At 46.2% G+C, this 22951-nt stretch overlaps 1 protein-coding gene across 3 annotated transcripts in view; it reads left to right on the forward strand.

Moving 5' to 3' along the window:
- Nucleotides 1–22951, forward strand: part of Abat (4-aminobutyrate aminotransferase) — a 97242-nt gene that overhangs the window by 33613 nt on the left and 40678 nt on the right. For all 3 annotated transcript variants that reach the window (XM_087910819.1, XM_087910820.1, XM_087910818.1), the window contains exon 2: nt 18591–18703. In XM_087910819.1, the coding sequence (XP_087766945.1) occupies nt 18634–18703 (70 nt within the window). In that variant the 5' untranslated portion in view covers nt 18591–18633. The remainder of the gene's footprint in view (nt 1–18590; nt 18704–22951) is intronic.

Below are 22951 nucleotides of genomic sequence, written 5' to 3' on the forward strand. Positions count from 1 at the left end.
CCCCTCCAGTGAGTCGGTAGCAAAGACTGTTCCTCTGTGAAGTCAGATGATGTATTTACTTGTTTATGGTTTGCCTTTTCTGATGGAATGCAGAGGCTTGCCTATCTGCTTTCACACCTCCCACTCAGGTCCTTAAACTTGGTGCCATATCTCCTGATGGTAGATAGTCAGGAAATACCAGTATCTAACAATAGATGGATGGGTGAGTAGATGGATGGATGGATAGATGGATGGATGGATGGATGGATGAATGAGTGGATGGATGGATGGATGGATGATGGATGGATGGATGGATGGATGGATGGATGATGGATGGATGGATGGATGAGTGGATGGATGGATGGGTGGATGGATGGATGGATGGATGGATGAGCAGGCTAACAGGAAAAACAGATACAAAAATATTTGAAGTGGAGACTCTGTTTTGGTTTCCCAGTCACCCAGACCCGAATAATCATGCAGAAACTATATTAATTACAACACTGTTTGCCCAGTGGTTCAGGCATATTCCTAACTAGTTTTTACATCTTAAATTAACCCATTTCTATTAATATGTGTATCATCACGAGGTTGTGGCTTACTGGTAAGGGTCTGGCATCCTTCTCTGCTACATGGCATCTGCCTGACTCTGCCACCTTTCTTCCAGCATTCAGTTTAGTTTTCCTGCCTATCTCTATTCTGCCCTGCCATAGGCCAAAGTAACTTCTTTATTAATAAATGGTAATAAAATATATTCATAGCATACAGAGAGGAATCCCACATCAAATATTGTAGGTAAACAGTGAGATAGCCCATGCTGTACTGTGCTGAGGCTGTAGCTCAGTGGGCAGAGTGCTTGCCCAACATGCACAAGGCCCTGGGTATGATTCCCAGTGCCACATAAATTGTGTGTAGTGATGTACATCTGTAATCTCAGCACTCAGGACATAGAGGCAAGAGGCTCAGAGGTTCCAGGCCATACCTGGTGACATAACAATGTCAAGGCCAAGTTAACTCCGTGAGACAGTGTCTCAACAAATAAAGAACATGTCATTTAAGTTTGTATATAACTTGAGCGTCGCAGATACTAGCAACTGTTAAAACTGGAAGGTGGAGGGTGAGCATACGAAGTCTATTAATAAATCCTACATTCTTGAAATCTTTTATGATAAAGCCAGGCATGCTGGCCCATGCCTATAATGATAGCACTTGGGAGACTGAGGCAGGAGGATCATCATGAACTTAAGATTAGCTTGGGCTACGTAGTGACTTTAGGCCAGCTTGGGATACATAGTGAGACTGTCAAAAAAAAAAAAAAGCAAAACAAAACAAAAAAACAGAGCAACAATGAGTAGGGAGGAAGGAAGGGAAGAAGGAAGAGAAAGAAATAAGGAAAAGGAAGGCAGGAAATGCAGATAAGTTACATCTAACCTGGTACTGAAGGTTGAAAAGCTCCCTAAAGGAGGTGACCTGAGGTACACCATAAAAAGGAGTCTGGGCTGCAAGGGGTGCATCCACGCACTGAGATGGTGGGACTGATCTAATGGGAGGGAGCTCACCAAGGCCAGATGGACTGGGAGTGATGGAGCATGTGATCAAACTGGACCCTCTGAATGTAGCTGTCAATGAGAGCTGAGAAGCCAAGGACAATGGCACTGAGTTTTGATTCTACTGCATGGACTGGCTTTGTGGGAGCCTGGTTTGTTTGGATGCTCACCTTCCTAGACCTGGATGGAGAGGGGAGGACCTTGGACTTCCCACGGGGCAGGGAACCCTGACTGCTCTTAGGACTGGAGACGGAGGGGGAGGGGGAGGGGGAGGGGAAGTGGGAGGGAAATGGGAGGTGGGGAGGAGGTGGAAATTTTTAATAAATAAATAAATAAATAGGGTCTGGGAAGATGGCCCAGTCAGTAAAACATAAAGGTCTGAGTTCAGACACTCGGCACCCAAGAAGAAACTACTGCATCTGTAACCCCAGGGATGGGAGTAGAGACAGGAGGACCCCTGGGCTCAGTGGACAGCCAACCTAGCTGATCAGTGAGCTCCAGGTTCTGTGCCCAACCATCTCAAAACAGTAAGACTGAGAGTGATGGAGGAAGGTACTCTCCGTCTCAATGTCTGGATCCACATACAGGTGCACACAAATGCACACGGCATACACACATGCACACACCCTTACAAACATATCCGTATTCAATACACACAAATACACAAAAGAAAAGAGAAAAAAGACACCCAAGACTGACCATTGTCAGCAAGGGATGGGGTAGGAAAGTTTTCACAGCTAACTGGTTGAACCACAGAAGGGCAGTGTACACTCTGGTGAAACAGAGAGCTAGAGGAATACACTGTATCCCGCAAGACTGTAACTTTGTCCTCAAGATACATCGGAGTCAGGTCATGTCCAAGCAAAAAAGTGACTATGTTAGTTTTGCTATGCAATGAAATAAAGGGATTTAATAAAATCCCTGAAGCTGGTCCTTGCGGCCCTGGTGGGATTTCGAACATTTCCCTATAACTAGTTTAAAGGTCTGCTTTACTTCAGTTGGCAAGTTGCTTTTCCTGTATAAGCGTCAATTAGAAATAAGGAAGGGGAATTTCTCTCAAAACAGAGTTGGGAACCAGGCTCCTGGGGAACTCCGGTAACTGTGGGCGCACTGATGGCCTCCCCGATCCTGGAAAGGTTGCCACATAGCGTACATTCTGTCCCACTTCTACTTGTCTAGATCTTTCACTCAGTGTGAAGAAAGTGTTAGAGAAGGGCTAATTCTTTTCAAGAGAGACAAAAGTAACAGTTGCTGGCCTTGAGCTTTGATTGATAGCCAGGAGGGCCCTTGTAACAGTTGCTGGTCTTGAGACTTGACGGTCAGGAGGCCCCTGTAACAGTTGCTGGCCTTGAGCCCTGATAGCCAGGAGCGGCCATAACCTCCTACTCTTCCTCCTCTTCCAGAGATCACTTCAGCCCTCAAGTCCCCCTTCATCAATGTCCATTCTCTTGACTAAGCAAACCTGAGCTAAACAACTCAAAAGACATCGTGGTTTGATGTGGGATTCCCCTCTGTATGCTATGAATATGTTTTATTACCATTGGTACTTTGATCCATAGCAGAGCAGAATATAGCCAGGCTGAAAGAGATATAGAGACAAAGGAGGCAGAGTCGGATAGATGCCATATAGCTGCCAAGGAGAAAGATGCCTGCCCACCGGAACCTTACCGGTAAACCACGAGCCTCGTGGTGAAATATAAAATAGGAATGGGTTAATTTAAGATGTAAGAGTTAGTTAATAAGAAGCCTGAGCTGATAGACCAAGCAGTGTTGTAATTAATATAGTTTCTGTGTGATTATTTCGGATTTTGGTGGCCAAGAATGAACGAGCAGCCTCTGCCTACAATGTGTGGCACAGTTAACCCTTTAATGGCTCCAGCCATCTGCTCTCTGATAGCCTATGTGAAGACTGTAAGCATCCCCTAAATGGATAGACTGAATTTCATATCTCATGCAGACAAGTCACAAGGGAGGTAGGTCTAGGCACGAGAATTATCTAAACAAAAACCCAAGTACCATACAGAAGGCTAGTGTTCGACCAGTGTCAGATGCCTATTAAGGCCACACTAAAAGGTAAGAGCAGGCACAGCAACACAGCTGCAGAATCAAACCCTCCAGCTATCATTCTGGGGCCAGGAATATAGCTCAGTTGACAGAGCGCTTGCTTAGAATGCATGAAGCCCTGGACTTGACCCCAGCAGCACATAAAACCAGGAGTGATGGTTCACACCTGTATCTCCTAGAGTAGGGAGGTAAAGACGGAAAGGTCAGAAGTTAAAGGTCATCCTTGGATACATAGTGAGTTCATAGTGACTTAGCCTGAGATAAGTGAGACCTTGTCCTAAAACAAAAATTTTGAAAAAGATTGGGGAACACCTGAATAGTTACTCATACATGGAACTACCTTCTCGAGAACTAAGGAAATCATTGTAGTGAGAAAAGATAAGCCAGCTGGGTGGTGGTGGCACACGCCTTTAATTCCAGCACTCGGGAGGCCAAGGCAGGCGGATCTCTGTGAGTTGGAGGTGAACCTGGTCAACAAATTGTGTTCCAGGACAGCCAGAGCTGTTACACAGAGAAACCCTGTCTTGAAAAACCATTAAAATAAAATAAAACAGAAATATTTAGTTAAACAAAAGCTGGCACGGCCTCCTGACCTGTCATATAAGAAAGACTGGAGAGATGGCGCAGTGGTTAAGAACACTTGCTGCTCTTGCAGAGGATGTGGGTTTGGGTTCCAGCATCCACACTGGCCCACACCATTCTGCAATGCCAGTTCCGAGAATCCAGTACTTTTCTTCTCTTAATTGCTTTTTGTTGGGTATTTGGTCACAGCAATAAGAAAGGCAACTAATGCAACAAACTAGTAGCAAAGAACCAACTTGTACATGGACACTTTCCACTTTCCCAGACTGAGTCATAAAGAAACAGAAAACTTGAAGCTCCAAAACACAAATAATATTAAATCCGCAATGAAATGTCTCCTTTCAGAGAAAAACCTGGGGCCAAATGGCTTTACTCTTGAATTCTACCAAATAGTTAAAGAACAACTACTGATTATTCCTCAACAGCAGGAAAAAACTGAAGAAATTCTCACAAACCTCTTCTCTTAGGCCGGCTTTAGTTACTCTGGTACCCAAACTAAATAAGGACACGATGGAAACTAAAGAAGCCATGGGCCACTCTTCCAAAAACCTTTAACAAGACACTGCCAAACTGAGTCCAGCGTTACACTGAAGAGCAGTCACCTTGGTCAAGTAGATAGGAGTCATGCTTGGAATGCAAGAATGGTTCAATATACACAAATCAAACACACACACACACCAGGACGAAAAAGACAAACTGTATGCTTGTCTCGGGAAGCTCAGGGAATATTGGAATCCAGCATCCCCTAATTGTGAAACTCTGAGTTGAGTTAGGATACTTGGAACATGTGTCACTATAATGCAGGCTATGTGTAGCGAGCCTGAAGGCAACATGCATAATCAAGGAAGGACAAAAAACTTCCTCTGTAAGATCGGGGACAAGGGTGATCACTCTCAAAGCTTTCCTTCAACAGACTTCTGAAAATTCTAGGACACAGCAAAAGAAGTACTAAGCAGGAACTATGTAGGGATCAAAACCTACACTAAAAAGGTCAAAATATCATGTGAACAACCTATCATTGAGCCTCAAGGAGCTAGAACAAAGAACAATTAGGCAGAGAAAACAAATTAAGGCTGTCCAAATTTAAAAGTAGCAAGTCACATGATTTACACATAGAGAACACTAAAGAATACCAAAAATTATTCGAATAAGTCAAAGTTGTTTCTTTCATGCATACGTTCGTATTTCTTTCATCTCTGCACTTTAAAATATATGTATTATTTTGTAAGTTACATTTTTATTTGTCTTGTTGTGCCTGTATGTATGTGGATATGTATATAGAGGACAAAGGCCAACTTTCAGGAGTTGGGTCTCTCCTTCTGCCATGTGGGTCCTGGGGATCCACTCAGAGCATCAGGCCTGGTGCTGAGCCATCTTGGTGGCCCCATTTTACATAAGTCTTTTTATTAGTATGTATTAAGCATAAATAGTGATGGGATTTATAATGACAGTTTTTCAAATATGTACTTTGGCCATATTCAGATGGAGGTTACACTGAACACACACATGTATATACATATACATGCATTTATATTTCTATATATCTACATTGAAAGAGACCCACGCACACACAGCAGGACCCTGGATTAGGCACAACCATATCCAAACACCTTTCTGTACAGAGAGATCCTTTATTAAGCAGGGAAGGAAATTTAAAGTGGCTGCTTTCTTTTTCTGACTGGAGTAGAAAACCCAGCAGCAAATGACCTTGCAAGTGTGATTTTTTTTTTAAGAAGAAAAGGGGGGTCTGTGTTAGAAGAGGCTGGGATGCAGTGTTAGGGATGGTTAGGCGTGTCAATTAGGTGAGCCAAAGGGGGCTTTGCTTACTGAACTTTAATATTTTGATAGCTGGATTTTGGTAGACAGCCTCAGGGGAGGAGGTGGCCAAATAAGGGACTAGACCTTGGTGGCTAGCTTCATGAATGTAACAGTTTTTAGCAAGGCAGAGGGAATGAGGGAGAAGGAGAGGTTGCCCACCAGAGCCATGCTTGCTACGCACTCGGGCTGGCTCACAAACGAGAGAACATATGTCGTATTTCTGAGTCTATCCTTTTTGCTTCATATGACGATCTTAGTTCCATCCATTCTCCTGCAGATGACATCATTTCATTCCTTGGAGCTGAATGAAATGTCACCGCGCACGTGGAACACGTTTCCTCTACCCATTCCTCCCCGGGCAGGCTGATAACCTGGCTATTGTGAACAGTGCTGGAGTCAACACGGCTGTTAGCGCTTCTGTGATGTGTTGACTTAGACTCCATCAGGCGAACCCCCGACCTGGTGAACTGAGTCTAGTTCTGTTCCCTATTCTTTGTGGAACCTCCATACTGACTTCCACCGCAGCCAAACAACTTCGTGTTCCAGCCAGCAGGGTGTGCATGTTCCCTTCCCCACGTCCTTGCTGTGTTTGCTGTTTGTTTCCTCTCTGGTCGCCATTCTGAGCAGAGTGGGGGGACATTTGCATTTCTGGGGGCTAAGGATGGTGACAGTTTTTCCCTTTTATTCTTCCCTGGTACTCGAGTTCCTTAGCTATTATTACTCCTCTGTTAGATGCACAAGAGCCGATTTCTCCTGAGCGTGCGCTCCCTTCGCTCTGCTGATTGTTTCCTTTGACGCGAAGAAGCTTTTCAGTTTCCTGCTCTCTCATTTGTCAGTCCTTGGTTTTGTTTCTCGCTCCGGGAGGCCTTTTGGGAAGTCCTTTTCTGGACCCGCTTCTGAAAGCTTTTCAGGACTTTCTTTTCCCAGCTCCGGAGCAGCAGTGTTTACCAGGAAAGAGGGTCTCTTTTAATGCCTGTTCCTCCAGGGAGCGAGGGAGGGATCTAGCTTCATTCTCTGTGCAGACGGTCACTACTCCCAGGACTGTGTGTGGAGCGGGCTGTCTTTTCTCCAGTGGATTCTTTCGGCACTTTTGAAAATTCAGGCAACTGTGCGGGCTCAGCTCTAGGTCCTGTGTCCTGTCCCAGCGCCTGGGTTCCCGTTTCTGCGCCAGTAAAGGCGTTTCTTACCTGTCTCAGTAGCTTATCTGAGATCGGGAACAGTAAAGCCTCCAGGTTTTTCTTTGTGCTCAGTATCAATTTCCTGAATGGGGTCTTTTGTGCTTTTGCATAAAATTTAGGGTTGTTTTTTCTAGATGTGCGAGAATGTCATTAGAATAGACATGGGGTTGTATTGATTCGGTACATCCTTTTTGTTAATATTTTTGTTAATTTCAAATAATCAAATTTTTGTGTTAATTTCAAATAATCCCAGATTATCTGAAAAAACAAATCAAGGAAGCAGTGTCTGTCATGGTAGCTACAAAAACAAAATGCCCCTGAGTAAGTTTATTCAAAAGTCAGATGCTCTCCCTGGGCAATGGCTCATGCCTTTAACCATAGCACTAGGGAGGCAAAGGCAGACTGATCTCTGTGAGTTCAAGGCCAGCCTAGTCTACAGAGTGAGTTCCAGGACAATCAGAGCTGTCACACACACACACACACACACACACACACACACACACACACACACACACACTTATCTTGAAAAGCCAAGAGAGAAAGAAAGAAAAAGTCAGATCATCAGATGATTTCTACTGCAGACTATAAAACATTGACAAAAGAAACTTAAGAAGACATGAAATGGAAAGAGTCCATGTTCACGAATTAGAAAAAAAAATCAATATTGTTGAAATAGCCTTTGGAATGAGCTTACTACCTGAAGTGTTCTACAGATAAAGTACAATCCCTAGCAAGATTTAAATGATGTTTCTACAGGAACAGGAACAGAAGCAAATACAAGCCTGAAATTTATATGCAGAGAGAGAGAGAGAGAGAAAGAGAGAGAGAGAGAGAGAGAGAGAGAGAGAGAGAGAGAGAGAGAACAACCCTGAGATAAAGAATGAAGTAGGAGTTATTACACCACCTGACTTCTGACTTCAGAATACCCTGCAGGGCAGGGTGTGATTCAGGGATAGACCTTGTGCGTATTCTTCCCAGAGCCCTGAGTACAGGGCCTGGAGAGATGGCTCAGTGGTTAGGAGCACATACTGCTCTCACAGAGAACCCAAGTTCAGTTCCTAGAACCCATGTCAGGCAGCTCACAACTGCCTGCAGCTCCAGCTCCAGGGGAATCCAACACCCCTGGCTCCTGGGTGTGCTGTATTCATGTGTACATACCCACATGCATATGCATATATATGCATATATTATATATAATCAAAAATAATAGTGATAGTAATAATAAATCTTTTTTAAAGCTCTAAATTCAAAACCCAGCATCCCCAGCCCCCCCACACACACACACAAAACAAATTATGTACAAATAAAAAGGAACATGAGTCTGCTTGTTTGCTGTTCTTTTATGGAAGGCAAAACGCCAAGACTTGGGATGGTTTCCATTACTACACCCTTGGGTCTCCCCTTCCTACCTCTCTGTGCCTACATATCTCGATGTTTAAAGGAGCGGTGAGAAAGAGGAGAAAAAGTGAGAAATCACATATTATTTTATTTTGAGACAGGTTCTCACCACGCCACTCTGGTTGGCCTACAACTAACTATGTAAACAAAGCTGACCTTGAGCTCACAGAAATCTGCCTGTGTGCCTTCCAAATGCTGGGGTCAAAGGTGTGCATCACCACACCTGGCTCATTTTTAAAAAAAAACAATTTATTTAACTTTATATTATGTGCATTTGTATGAAGGTGTCAAATCCCCTGGAACTGGAGTTAGAGACAGTTGTCAACTGCTATGTGGGTGCTGGGAATTGAACTCTGGGTCCCCTGGAAGAGCAGCCAGTTCTCTTAACTGCTGAGCCATCTCTCCAGCCTCTACCTGGTTCATTTTTTAAAAGATCCATGAGATATTTGTTACCTAGAACCTAGTACCACAGAGCTGTGACTGGCATTGCGGTTAAAGGACTGGCTAATGATCAGGCGTGATGGCACACCCCTGAAATCCCAGCTATGGGGCAGAAGCAAATGATTGCTGTGAAACTACGGCCAGCTTGGAATACTTAGTGTGCTTCGTGCTCTTGGAATACAAGAGCTGCATCGCAGAAAACAGTCTCAGAAAACAAAAACAAATGGACTGTCTTCGTGCCTTCAAGCTGCTGTAACAAAACGCCATTGACTTGAATGCTTTATGGACAACAGGAAGTTACATACAGCCTCATAGTTTCAGAGGCTGGAGTTCCAAGATTTAGACTGGGGTGATGATAGATCTGGTGTTTCTAGAGGGCCCACTTTCTGACTCATGGATGACCAACTTTCCTGTGTCTTCACATGGAGGAAGAGTTGAGGGATCTTTCTGAGGTATCTTGATGAGGGTACTGATCTCATTTATGTGACAGATCCACCCTCGTGGCCCAATCCACCCCAAAGCCTCCACCTCCAAATGAGTTCACTCCAGGCATAGCTTGCAACATGTGGATTTCAAGGGCAGAGGGGGAGGGCAGACAGTCAGATTGTTGGATGGAAGAGAGGCCCTCATGAAGTTTGGAAATTTGCCTCTTAGAAGACACAGAGGGACAAGAAATTGCAGTGTAGGGAAAGAGCCAAATGTGGGCTGAGTTTCGTTGCTCAGATGGCAATGTAAAAGCCAGGAAGAATAAGACTGTGACTAGAACATGGGTCTCAGGAAGCTGTAACATTGATAATGGTGAGGGTCTTTTTTGGGGAGAACAGATATGTGTTAGTCTAAGTTGTCTGGTGACATTTTTGGACTAACTACTGAAGCTACCAACCTAGTGATATAATAACGGTCATTATATTTACACCTAACTCAAGTCCCCTCTACCCTAACCCAACTGCCTATTGCTGGGTGGTCTTGTGTGAGAAGCAAAACCATTTCTCCTCCTAGTAAACAGGAATAGGGCGTGTCTGACCTCCTGGGTCAGAGGTGGTTGTGTGTGCAGCCTTAGATACACACAGCTGTTGCTCTGGGTTCTGTTGCAGTGATAACATACTTCTCTGGAGTCATCAAACTCTTACTCCTGCCCAGCTGTGATTTGGTGCTCACCTGGCCCTTACACCTGCCCAGCTGTGATTTGGTGCTCACCTGGCCCTTACACCTGCCCAGCTGTGATTTGGTGCTCACCTGGCCCTTATACCTGCCCAGCTGTGATTTGGTGCTCACCTGGCCCTTACACCTGCCCAGCTGTGATTTGGTGCTCACCTGGCCCTTATACCTGCCCAGCTGTGATTTGGTGCTCGCCTGGCCCTTATACCTGCCCAGCTGTGATTTGGTGCTCACCTGGCCCTTACACCTGCCCAGCTGTAATTTGGTGCTCACCTGGCCCTTACATCTGCCCGGCTATGATTTGGTGCTCACCTGGCCCTTACACCTGCCCAGTTGTGATTTGGTGCTCACCTGGCCCTTACACCTGCCCAGCTGTGATTTGGTGCTCACCTGACCCTTACACCTGCCCAGCTGGTGCTCCTATTCCCCTTTGTGCACCTCTCCATTTTCATAGGTGCCAATCCTTGCTCATTTCTAGAACGCTGTTCTTTTGTCTTTACACAAGTCACCAATAAGATTATAAAACCCAATGAGGCAGGCTGAGGAAAAACTCACATGAAGAGGGAAGGGTGTCCCTGCTATTGTTAGTGTAAGCAAATGCTTCCAGACCTAGTCTGGAGAACTGAAACCTGTGTTGCAAGCCCCCCATCAATACTCCATGAATGAGGCCCTGCTAACCATCTGCAAAGACCCAGTGCTCTGACTTTTTTGGTTGCCGTGGCAACCCCTGGACTTGAGGGACACTTGGCCATTGTGTGCCATTGTGTCCCATTGAGTCTGCAGGAAAGCTGCCAGCTGCAAGTCAAGAAAAGAATGTCCTGAGACCCTGTCAGTACTTTGTCTTAAGCTGAGTGAGATAGGGGAATGAAAGGAAGCATTATGAAGCCCCAGAGAGGCTTTGGGGCAGATGTGCTGCTTTCTAGCCATACATATGGTTCACACAAAGCATTCCTGTGTAAAGGGCCTGAGCAATGCAGTGAAGACATGTCAGATGCCATCGCCAAGGTGTTTGCCAAGCATTTAGTGTTTATTCAGTGAATGTGCAAGTAGGCATTGCGGCATTTCTCCTAAGCCAGACAAATAGCAGGGACGGGTGTGTACGTGCGTGTGTGCGTGCGTGCGCGTGTGTGTGTGTGTGTGTGTGTGTGCGTACATGTGTGTGTGTTTGCATGTGTGTGTTTGCATGTGTGTGTTTGCATGTGTGTGTGTGTGTGTGTGTGTGTGTTTGCATGTGTGTATGTGTGTGTGCTCACGGCACATGGAAGGGTTTTCATCCGCCACTCTCCACTTTATTTTGTTTTATGAGATGGGATTTGTCTGTGTATCCCTGGCTGTCCTAGAACTCACTATGTAGACCAGGCTGGCCTCAAACTCAGAGATTCACCTTCTTTTGCCTCCTGAATACTGGATCAAAGGTGTGCCCACCAGCCTGGCCCCATCTGTTTTTTGAGATGGATTCTCTCACCGAATCTTCAGCCCTCAGACTGAGCTAGACTAGCTGGCCAGTGAGTCCCAGGGATTCCTCTGTCTCTCTCTCCCAATGCTGGAACTATAGGTATGCTCAAAAGCATGTGGCTTCTAATATGTGTATTATGGTTTAGAGTCAGATCCTCAGGCTTATGGTGCAAGCCCTTTACAGACTGACCCATCTCCCCAACCCCTGAGATGCCATCCCTTTGAAGGGTACAAAGAATTGGGAGATGTGGGTAGAATAAATGGGAAAGAATCTGGTTTTTTTAAAAAATATATCTTTTATTTTATGCTTTATATGTCATTGGTGTTTTGTCCATATGTGTATCTATAAGAGGGTTACAGAGAGGTACAAGCTGCAGTATGGGTGCTGGGAATTGAACCTGGGTACTTTGGAAGGGTGGCCAGTGCTCTTAACTGCTAGGCCATCTCTCCAACCCCAAGAATCTGGCTTTCTTCACAACACCACATACCTCCTCTGCAGGTGGCCACCGCAGGATTGCTCGTTTGCGTCCCTAGACCTGTGGCCGTGTCTACCCTCTGGTAGTTAGCAGAAGTTGTGCACTTGTGTCCAGACCTCTTCACTGCCCAGGGGGCACAAGCAAGACACAGGTTTATGGGTGTGAGTGGGACATGATCTGGTACAACCAAGGCCACCGATCTCGGGGAACATGGCATCTCTGGGAACTTATAAGTCCATTAAACTTCTGAGCCTGTAGGCCAAGGCAGATCCTACTGGCAAATTAAGTTAGGTATAAAATGCATCAAAGACTGAGGATGTGCCCCAGTGGGTCAAGGGTTTGCCTAGCATGCCTGAAGCCTTGGATTGGAGTTCCAGCACAAAACCAGGCATAGTGGTCTGTGCCTGCAGTCCCAACACTCAGGGTGTCTTCAGAAGGATCAGCAGTTCAAGGTAGTCTTTGATTACATAGCAAGCACCCTGTCTTAAAGGGCGGAGTTGAATATCGTAAGTACTAAGTTGCTCCTGTCACTCTTCCTACAGAGTTAATGCCCTGGGAGGGTATTTGTTTGGGTGTTGTTTGTTCTTCTGTAATGCGGGTATTGCAGCATTGTGCTTCACAGTCCAGCACTGCACCGCCACCCAGTGAGCAAACTAGAAGGGTTTTAATTGGAAGAGCTGGTTTTGGTTTTCTTCCCTGTCATTTTACCTGAATTCTTCTCACCTTGTTGATCAAAACATTTAACTCTGCTCTTTAGCGGTCTGCTCCAGCCCACTGTCCCATTGCACGGGGCAGATAAGAGGAAGCACAGTAGCTAATTAGCATTTTAATTAAAGGAAGTAGGATGGGAGAGGTGGGCAGGACTGAGGCATTATCTATCTGGCTAGACCAGAATTTTCTACTTGGCTTGGTGGAGGTAGACCAGAAGTACTGCAGAGTCACCATTCAGCTGAAACCAAAGTTCTCTTGGCTTGCCATGCAGTCTGATAATCACCACACTGCTTAATTGATTTTAAATTTCTCTTTTGTTTCTGAGCACACCAAGGAAAAGTCACCGTTGAGTATTGGCCTACTTTTCTTTTCCCCTCCCCGAGACAAGGTTTCTTTGTGTAGCCCTGGCTGTCCTGGAACTCACTCTGTAAATCAGGCTGGCCTTGAACTCAGAGATCCACCTGCGTGGCCTCCTGAGTGCTGGGACTAAAAGGTGTGCACCACCACCTTTAAAGCATTCTATTCTCAGGTAGTTTCCCAGTCTAACATTTTGCTTAGTTGATTGGTTGGAAGGGGGAGGTTGTATTTTGTTTTGTGACAAGCTCTGTTATAAAGCAGGCTCAACATATATCTAGAACTCAACATGTATCGAAGAATGACCTTGAACTTCTTCCTCCTACATCCCCCTCAGAGTGCCAGTGTACTCTGCACCACTGTGCCCAGTTTCTACCATGTTGGGCATAGAACCCAGGGCTTCGTGAATGCTGAGCAAGCTCTCTACGCCCTGAGTCACCTCGACAGCCCTGAATTTTCCTGTTCTTGAACTTTTACATCAAGGGAGCCATCTAACGTGCAGCTTTTTCTGTGCCAGCCCGTGACCGTCCTTTGTTCATTCCTGTGTTTATCTGTTCATCCACTGATGGACAGCTGCATTCTGCCAGCTCCCTGCTCTTGTGAACAACGGTGCAGTGATCGTACGGAATGATGTGTCTAAGTCCCGTTTACAGTTTCCTCGTTACATTTAGCATCTGAGTGGAATCTGTCACATGGCAATTCTGTTCACTTTTTTTTTTGGTTTTTTGAGACAGGGTTTCTCTGTATATCCCCGGCTGCTTACTCTGTAGACCAGGCTAGCCTCAAACTCAGAGACCTGCCTGCCTCTGCCACCAGTGCTGAAATTAAGGTGTGCACCACACCCAGCTCTGTTCTTGTAGAACTCACAGACTTTTATTGTTGTTTTTAGTTAGAGTCTCCCTATGTAACCCAAGCTGGACTTAGTCTCCTTGAGTGCTAGAATTACAGGACTGTACCACTACACACTGTTTAGGAACCTATAATTCTGGGTCTATAAGATGGCTTAGCCAGTAAAGGCACTAGCAACAAAAGCTGAGAATCTGAACACAGTTGCTGAGACCCATATGGTAATAGGAGAGAACTGACTTTTAGTATTTGTCCTCTGACTCTACATCTCTTCATGTATGTCTCTCTCTCTCTCTCTCTCTCTCTCTCTCTCTCTCTCACACACACACACACACACACACACACACACGTAATTTTTTTTTACAAAGAAGCCATAATTCTTTTATTCATTTATTTATTGAGATGGGGTCTTGCTATATAATAGCCCTTGCTGGCCCCAAACTCCATAATCCTGCCACGGTGTCTTAGTTACTTTTCTATTGCTATGATAAAACACCATGACCAAGACACCTTCTAGAAGGAAGGGTCTATTTGAGCCTACGGTTCCAGAGGGGTGAGAGTCTGTCACCATAAGGTAGGGAGGCACGGGAGCAGCAGGCGTGATGGCTGGAGCAGCAAGCCGAGAGCTCATTTCCTGAACCACAAGTGTGAAGCAGAACAACTAGAGATGGTGTGTGTTGTTTTTAATCTAAGTCTCAGTCTTACAATTTTACCAGGAAAGACTTAGGAGTCAGATCCTGGGGTGAAAATCTGCTAGCTCAGAGAGGCTGAGAAGCAACCAACTGACCTTCCTCCTTAGCTAGTGTCTCAGAAAAAGAGCTCCTCTTCCACCAGTCCACACCGAAAGGCTGCCAGGCTCAGTGTCCCTCCTCCCTACTTCCTGTGTGTTTCCTGTGTGTTCTCCATTCATTCTCCTGACTGTCTCTTACTCTCCATGACTGCTTCCTGACAGCTAGTTGCTAGCTCCGCCTCTTGATCCAAGGTTGATTTTATTTAATTAACACAATCCCAGAATTCACAGTGTGATCAGCTATCCCACAACAGGTATGGGGTTTTAAGCTCTCAAAGCCTGCCTCTGGCGCCATAGTGCTCCCAAGATGCCCACACCTCCTCCTAAACCTCCCCAAACAGTGCTGCCAACTGGGAACCAAGTGTTCTAATACATGAACCTATGGGGGACATTCTCGTTTAAAGCAGCACATACAGGATCTCTCCCATTCTGGCTGGGATTACAGACGTTTGCCTTCACACACGGGCAGAATCCCAATACCCAAACATCAACACCAACGTCAAGACTAAGGATTATGGAGTTATTCCCTATCCTGTCTCCCATGTCATGTCCCACAACAAGGCTACTTTGTGTGCTCAGGGTGACCCTGGTGTCCAATAGATGGTCTGAATGCATGTCCTCTGCTCCTCTCAGGAAACCTGATGGTACGGCTAGGTAGCCTCTTCTCCTGGAGATGTCTCTCCCCAGAAGTCAGAATAGACATTGTGTGTGAGGTCAGCTGCAGCAAATCCTACCCCTCCCTTTCCAATCATGTCAGGCTCCGCCATCTTCTGGATCCGCCCTTCACTGTCCCCCACATTTGACACCACTGAGCACTGCTCACCCCAGCTCGCCTTTCTTCTCTGGCTTTTGGAATCTACTTAACTTTGCAGCTTGGGACACACACACACACACACACACACATGCACGCACTCACACACGTGTGTGCTCACTTGGTCCACAAGAATGCTCCCCATCGTCCCATTGCACCTTGCACATACCAGTCACTCAGTCATGACTCAGTGCTAGAGTTTTGGGTTGCTCGGTTTTGTTCTTTAATCTAACATGGTCTTACAACACATCCCTGGCTGATCTTGACCTCGCTATGTAGCCTGGACTGGCCTTGAACTCCCAGTTCCAAGTGCTGAGATTACAGGCACACCACCATGCCTGGCTTTTCATTTTGTTCTTTGTGAAGTTCGTTGTTGACAGTGAACTAGAAATTTTTTTATATGCGTATCTTCCCGGGTTATTTTAAGAAGTTAATGACAGGATGAATAAAGCAGCCTAGGACAGTGAATTCTCCCACCCCTTCCCTGATCCTAGTCCTCTGCCAAAGAACTATGAACGTGCTTTGCCTGACTTCTTCCTCCTCTGCCTCAGCGATTCAGAGCCTTGCTGCAACAGCTGCTTAATTAACTTTTGTTGATTGAATTAGTGGGCAGGAAAGTGAATGAGCAACAGGAATTCTGAGAATGTCTAACAGAGGTGGTGCTTTGTTATAAGGCTGGTTTCAGCTGCAGGGCTCTGAAATGTCACACGTCACTAGGATGTGTTTTCCAAAGTGACCTGTCATCGCAAGTGCATGGGTATGACTCTCACCTTGATGGTCTATTCAAATGCTCATGCTCAAGTTCTTCAAGAGTCTTGAACTCTCAAAAGCATATTATTTATTTACTAATATCAAATTTATTCGTTTTATTTTATATCTGAGTGTTTTGCCTGCATCTATGTATGTGTGCCACGTATGTGCTTTGTGTCTGAGGCGATCAGAAGAGGGCAACGGATCTTTGGGAACTGGAGTTAACAATGGTTGTGAACCATCATGTGGATGCTGGGAACCGAACCCAGCTCTGTTTGAGACAAATGGCCTTCAGTGAGAGGTAGCGACCGCTTTTTCTGCATAGCTACTCTGCTGCAGAGTGAACAGCCTTGCTTGAGTTGGATATATTAGAATCAACTTTTCAAAAACTCATTAAATTGTCAAGAGAAGAATATGGTTTCTAAGTTAATTTATGGTCACAGTGTTAACGCCTGCTGTTTTCTCCCTAATTTTTCTCTTATGAAAAGAAATAAAATGGTTTCTCTGAATGGCTTGCTTTTGAGACAGACTCTCACTGTGCAGCTTCTGGCCGGAACTCACTGTGGAGAGCAGGCTTCAACTCACAGAGGTCTGCCCAACTCCTCCTCCTCAGCGCTGGGGTTAAAGTGATGAGCAGTCATGACTATGTCTTTTTTTTTCTTCAAGCCCTCTATTACTATGGCTAGGTCAACTAAATTAATTAGTTTATTACAAGTGCAGCCATGTTTGGGGATCAGGCAGTCCCCGAGAGTACCCTTCCTCAGATCTGAAATGGGGGAACCCTGTTTGCTAGACAACTGGGCAGATATCTGGAGCCAGTAGGCCCTTTGGAGCATTTCAACCCACTCACATGACAGCCTTTCCACCCGGAAGAGTTACGGTCTCCAGGACACAGCACAGCTGGCTCTGGGGTGGATCCTCCCAGGGACAAAAGATAAAGTGCACAGAATCTACTGCTGTGCAGTGTCCATCAAGAATTCTGTCCACACACCACAGAAGCTGCTCCAGCTAGTACAGGCAAGTCACACAAAGGTGGTCATGATGCAGAGGAATTTTACATTTGCTGACAAAGGCCTTGTTTGGGTCGGGATGCTGTCCTCTTGTCCCTCATGTTTCCTTCTGCACCAGGGGGCATCCGGGAGGGCAGCACCACTGGCCTTCTTCATTTAAGAGGGAAGAGACTTGGGTTTGCCCCGGCAGTGTTAGGAGTCTGTGCTGTATCTATCCGTAGCCAAGATGAGCCTCAGGCAGGAGACCCTAGATAGGGTGACAGTCTCAATAACCCAGGACTGCCTTGGTTTCAGAACAAAAAAGTTTCGTGTGCTAGGAGTCTTTCGGTTCCAAGTGCATTTGGACAATTTGTCATTCAAAAATAAACTATATCTTATGAAATGGGCACCAGCTGCCCCCCCACACACACACACTGGATGCCCGGGCTCCCTGGATAGCCCAGGGACCAATGTTGCATGTAGGAACAGGTTAGGAAGTCCTGAGTGTCCTGCGCTGGGTCATCAGAGATGTCTGCTCTGAAGATTCCTGACTGAATTTCCTCCCCCAGTGCACACATTTGTCATCACTTGAGGGGGCTCTTAATCCAGGTCTTTCTGAGGAGGAGGTGGTGGTGGTGGTGGTGTGTGTGTGTGTGTGTGTGCGCGCGCGCATGTGTTTGTGTGTGTGTGCGCGCGCGCGTGTGTGCGCATGTGTGCACAGGTATATACCTGGCAGGGGTGGTGGGAACCAGAGGTCATCCTTGGCTGTCTTCCTTAGTCACTTTCTACGCTGTGTTTTGAGACGAAGTCTCTTTCCTGGAGCTCACTGATTGGCTAGACTGGCTGGCCAGCGCGCCCTAGGGAATCCACCTCTTTCCACTTCCCTGGCACTGAGATTGCAAGCATGGGCCACCAAGCCTAGCTCTTTCTCTAGGGATCAAGCCCGGGGCCTTGTGCTTGCATAGCAAGTTCTTGGCTAATCGGGCCATTTCTCTGGGCCTCTACTTTTCCATCTAGAAACAGAGTATGCTCATCCTGTCTGGAGTGTGGAAGATGCGAGGGAAAGTTTGTAAAGTAAGTGTCTGTTCACCACAAAATGGGCTTCATTAGAGAGAGTTTGGCATACAGCAAAGGAATTGGTATCCCAAGAGCCTTCTCCATGAAGTAGGAATGGTAGGTTTAGATGCCTGTTGTGGTGCTGTGGTCCCCACGGGTCTAAGTCTATGGTTTTGATCTCTTTCAGAACAGTCCCAAGTGAAGGGATCCTCTTCCTGAAGGAGGGGATCATGGCTTCCTTGTTACTCGCCCGGCGGGTGGCCTGCAGCTCCCAGAAAAACTTCTGCCTCTTCACACCTGGTAAGCCCCTAAGGTCGACACAGTGAAGATGAGGGGGTCTCTGGTCAGAGTCCTCACTCAAGGATAGAAGGATCTGGCTGCTTCTGTTGTTTTCCTTAGCGTTCGTCAGTGAGACTATCACCATTGCTGCCACTTCATCACCCCGCCCACAGAGGGAGAGTTCTCACGTAGGAAGGGAGTTGATGGGACTGACAGCCATTCTGCTCAGGGATGGTGGCCTCTAAGGCAGAAGACCCGGAAAGGAAGACACTCAGCTGGGGTTGGTCCCAAGGATTAAAGAAAGCCACAAAAAAATGAGGCTGCGGGTGTGTGTGGCTCAGTGGCAGAGCTCAATGGCAGCGCTTTCCTAGCATACACTAGGCTCAGGGTTTACACCCAGCGCTGTATACACTGGGGCTTTGGGGCTGAGGAGACCGCTCATTGGATAATGGATTTGCTGTGAGTGAGCACTGGAATTCAGATCTTCACACAAAAGCTCGTGGGTGTGGCAGCCTGCTTATAAACCCATTCTTTAGGAGTCGGAGAGGGGAAATCCCAGGGCAGGGCAGCTAGTCCAACTAGTGAGATCAGTCCAGGGATCACTGGGAGACACCAGGACGGCTAGTTAGACCAGTCACATCTGCCGAGGGTGCCTCAGGAGACCCAGGGACAGCTAGTTAGACCAGTCACATCAGCCCAGGATCATTAGAAGACTCTGGAATGGCTAGTTAGACCGGTCACATCAGCCCAGCGTGCATCAGGAGACCCAGGACAGCTAGTTAGACCAGTAAGATTAGAGTTCATTAGGCTGCCTCAGTAGGAGAACAATTGAAGAAGACACTTACCTGGCCTCAGCTTCGAGTGCCCCAACACACAACATTCACTCACACACAAATACACAAATGGGTGGAGTGGTAACCACTTTTAATCCCAGAACTCAGGAGTTCAGGTCAGGAGGATCAGGAATTCCAGGTCATCCTCAGCTGTATAGAAAGTCCAAGGCTGGCTAGCCTGGGTACATAAAACATGTCAAAAAAAAAAAAAAAAAAAGCTGAAGTCACAGGCTTCATTGATACCAATGGCCAAATAATTCTAGCATCCAAGAGGTTAAGTTGGGAGGGTCAGGAGTTCAAGTACAGAGTTGGCTAAAAAGGAAAGAAGGAAGGGGGAGTGAAAAGGAAAAGTGACTGAGCGGATGAACCTCCAGCTGATGATAACTGTCTGGCTTGAGTGTTTGAGCACTGAACTCCCGCTGTGAACTCCGACCCACGCCCTCTAATCAAGCACAGTGTGGGACTGTCTCGCAGTGCTGACCTGCAGCGAGCCAGGAATCTGTCATCCCATCATTAATTGTACTTATTTATTTTTGAGACAAGGTCTCTTTAGCCTATTAGCTCTGTAATACCTGCACCCAGGAGGCTGAGGCGAAAGGATCGTGAGTTTAAGGCCAGTCTGGGATGCTACACACAGAGTTCCAGGCCAACATCATGAGATCTTGTCTCAAAAACCAACTGGAAAGGGCTGAGGCGATGGCTGGGTTGCAGGAATTGAACTCAGGGAGTCAGGCTTGAGTGTCACATGCTTCTACAGGTGAGCCAGCTCTCTGGTCTTGATAAAAAAAAAAGGGGGGGGGCTTGCCACACAAGTGTGAGGATCAGCACCCACATAAAATCTGGGTGTGTAAAGGCTGGGAGCAAAGGTACACTTCTGTAATTCCAGCATTGTAAAAGGAGGCAAGGGGGTCCCTAGGGTTTCTGGCTGGCTAGTCTAGCCAGACCAAGAGTTCCAGGTTCACTGAGAGACCCTGCCACAAAATATGAGGTGGAGAGATGGAAGTTATCACCCTACTTCAAACACATGTATCTTACACATCCACACACACTTTCCCTACACACACACATACATACATATTCCATCCACATGTGAGTGTGAGCACACTCACATATACACATATCTCATCCACATGTACGTGCACACATACACACACACAGACACACTAACACACAGAGACACACACACAGAGACACACACACACACCCATACAGAGACACACACACCACACACACAGACACACAGAGACACACATATACAGACACACACTCACAGACACAGACACACACAGAGAGACACACACAGACACACACTCACACACACAAACACACACTCACACACACACTAAATGAGTGAATAAATGAGAGGAAAGGCAAGGCAGGGCTCTAACTGGATTTTACCTTGACATTATTTAGGTTCACATATAGGACAGTTGTTTTCTGGAAATGGTATTTTCATTTAATTTTCATTTGTTAAAATCAGAGTTGGCTCAGCTGGTAAAAGCACTTGCTACATGTGCTGGCTAGTTTAATGTCAACTTGACACAAACAAGAGTCATGTGAGAGAAGGGAACCTCAACTGAGAAAATGTCTCCGTAAGATCTGACTGTAAGGCATTTTCTTAATTAGTGATTGATGGAAGAGGGCCCAGCCCATCGTGGGTGAGGTCATCCCTGGGATGGTGGTTCTGGGGTCTATAAGAAAGCAGGCTGAGCAAGCCATGATGAGCAAGTCAGTAAGCAGCCCTCCATGGCCTCTGCATCAGCTCCTGCCTCCAGGTTCCTGCCCTGTGTGAGCTCCTGACTTCCTTCAGTGATGAACAGTGATATGGGAGTGTAACCCAAATAAACCCTTCTCTTCCCAACGTACTTTTGGTCATGGTGTTTAACACAGCAATAGAAACCCTAACTAGGACACCACTCAAGCCTGACAGCCTGAGTTCAAAACCCAGGTTGAAAGCCAGATTTGGGGAGAGGAGTGTTTAGTTACAATGCCAGCCCTCCTGTGACAGATGTAAGAGAACTGGCCAGAAACGTGAGGGCTAGCTAGCCTGCAGTGTGCAACGCAGCAGCAGAAATAGCAAGAACCCCTGTGGGGGAAGACAAGAAAGGGAGGACTCCTAAAAGTTGCCCTTTGACTTCCACACACTCCCTGAGGCATGCGTGCCTCATCGTGTGTGTGCATGCACACACATTCTGAACAAACTAAAGTTATTTTCAAAGACCCAGAGGACATTAAGGGTGGGATGGTGGTGGCGCACGCCTTTAGTCTCCCTGGGAAGTAGAGGCAGGTGATCAGAGGGCTGACTCAGAGGGCCTCTGTCTGCTGTGCCCAGTCTTGTGTGCCACAACACACTCAGCTTTCTACAACCCTTTTTCTTCTCTGTGATTCTGGTAAGAATTCGAATCTGGGAGACGTGTTGTTTTTGCTGAACCACCAGATGAGGTGGCAGGGTATCCACAGGGTCTGAGGAGGAGTCCGAAAAGCAAGTGCTCGGGTTAATCAGCAGTTAGCTGTGTAAGCCTGGGCCAAATAACTAACCTCTCTGACCTTCTATCCTCAGTAATGCAAGCATAATATTTACCTTGTGCCCAGATGCTAGATGTGACTTTTTTAAAAATTACTTTTTTGGGAGAAAATAAAGACTCTTGTGTTCTCACTGGGGAAATCTAGAGAACTTCTCAAGCCTCCCCCTAGGCTGGAAATTGAACAAGGCTGACTTGGTGAAAAGTTCTTTTCGTCTGAATTTACATTCGTATTCTACACTGTTGGAGTCAACGCTGTAACCCCGAGTCCAGCCATGGAAAGACTGAATAATTTAGCATTCCAAGGTCATCACTTGAGGGCTGGAGAGATGGCTCAGTGGTTCAGAGGACCAGACTTGGTTTCCAAAATCCACAAAGTGGTTCATAACTATCTGTACCTCCAATTCCAGTGGATCTGACGCCCTCTTCTGACCTGCTCAAGCACCAAGTACACATGTGATGCAGGCATGCATACATGCAAAACACTCACATAAAGAACTGATGAGTGACTCTAACTTAAAAGGCCACTGAGTTCTATAATGTTTAACTCTTTCGGTGGGATGAACTCTAGGAACTTCCTTTTTGGACTCAAAAGGAAAGAAAAGCTGCTTTCTTCGTACTTAAGCAGAAGTGGTGTATCCTAACTGCTTCAAAATACAGCACTGCACCCCTGCCTCACACCGGGTCATCACTTGAGAAGCTTCTGATACCCAGAGCAACTAAGAGAGTCAAGAGTGGACTCAGATGTGTTTTCTAGTATCATAGTTTTACACAGATTTATTGACAACCTAACCCTCCTGTAGAATGTTGATGGGATTTATTTTTTAATTTTTTATTGATTATATTAAGCTATACATTTTTCTCTGCTCCCCTCCCTTTTTCTGCCCTCCCCTTCTACCCTCTCCCTTGGTCCC

This window comes from Myodes glareolus, chromosome 9, assembly GCF_982192425.1.
Source record: "Myodes glareolus chromosome 9, mMyoGla1.1, whole genome shotgun sequence".
NCBI lineage: Eukaryota > Metazoa > Chordata > Mammalia > Rodentia > Cricetidae > Myodes > Myodes glareolus.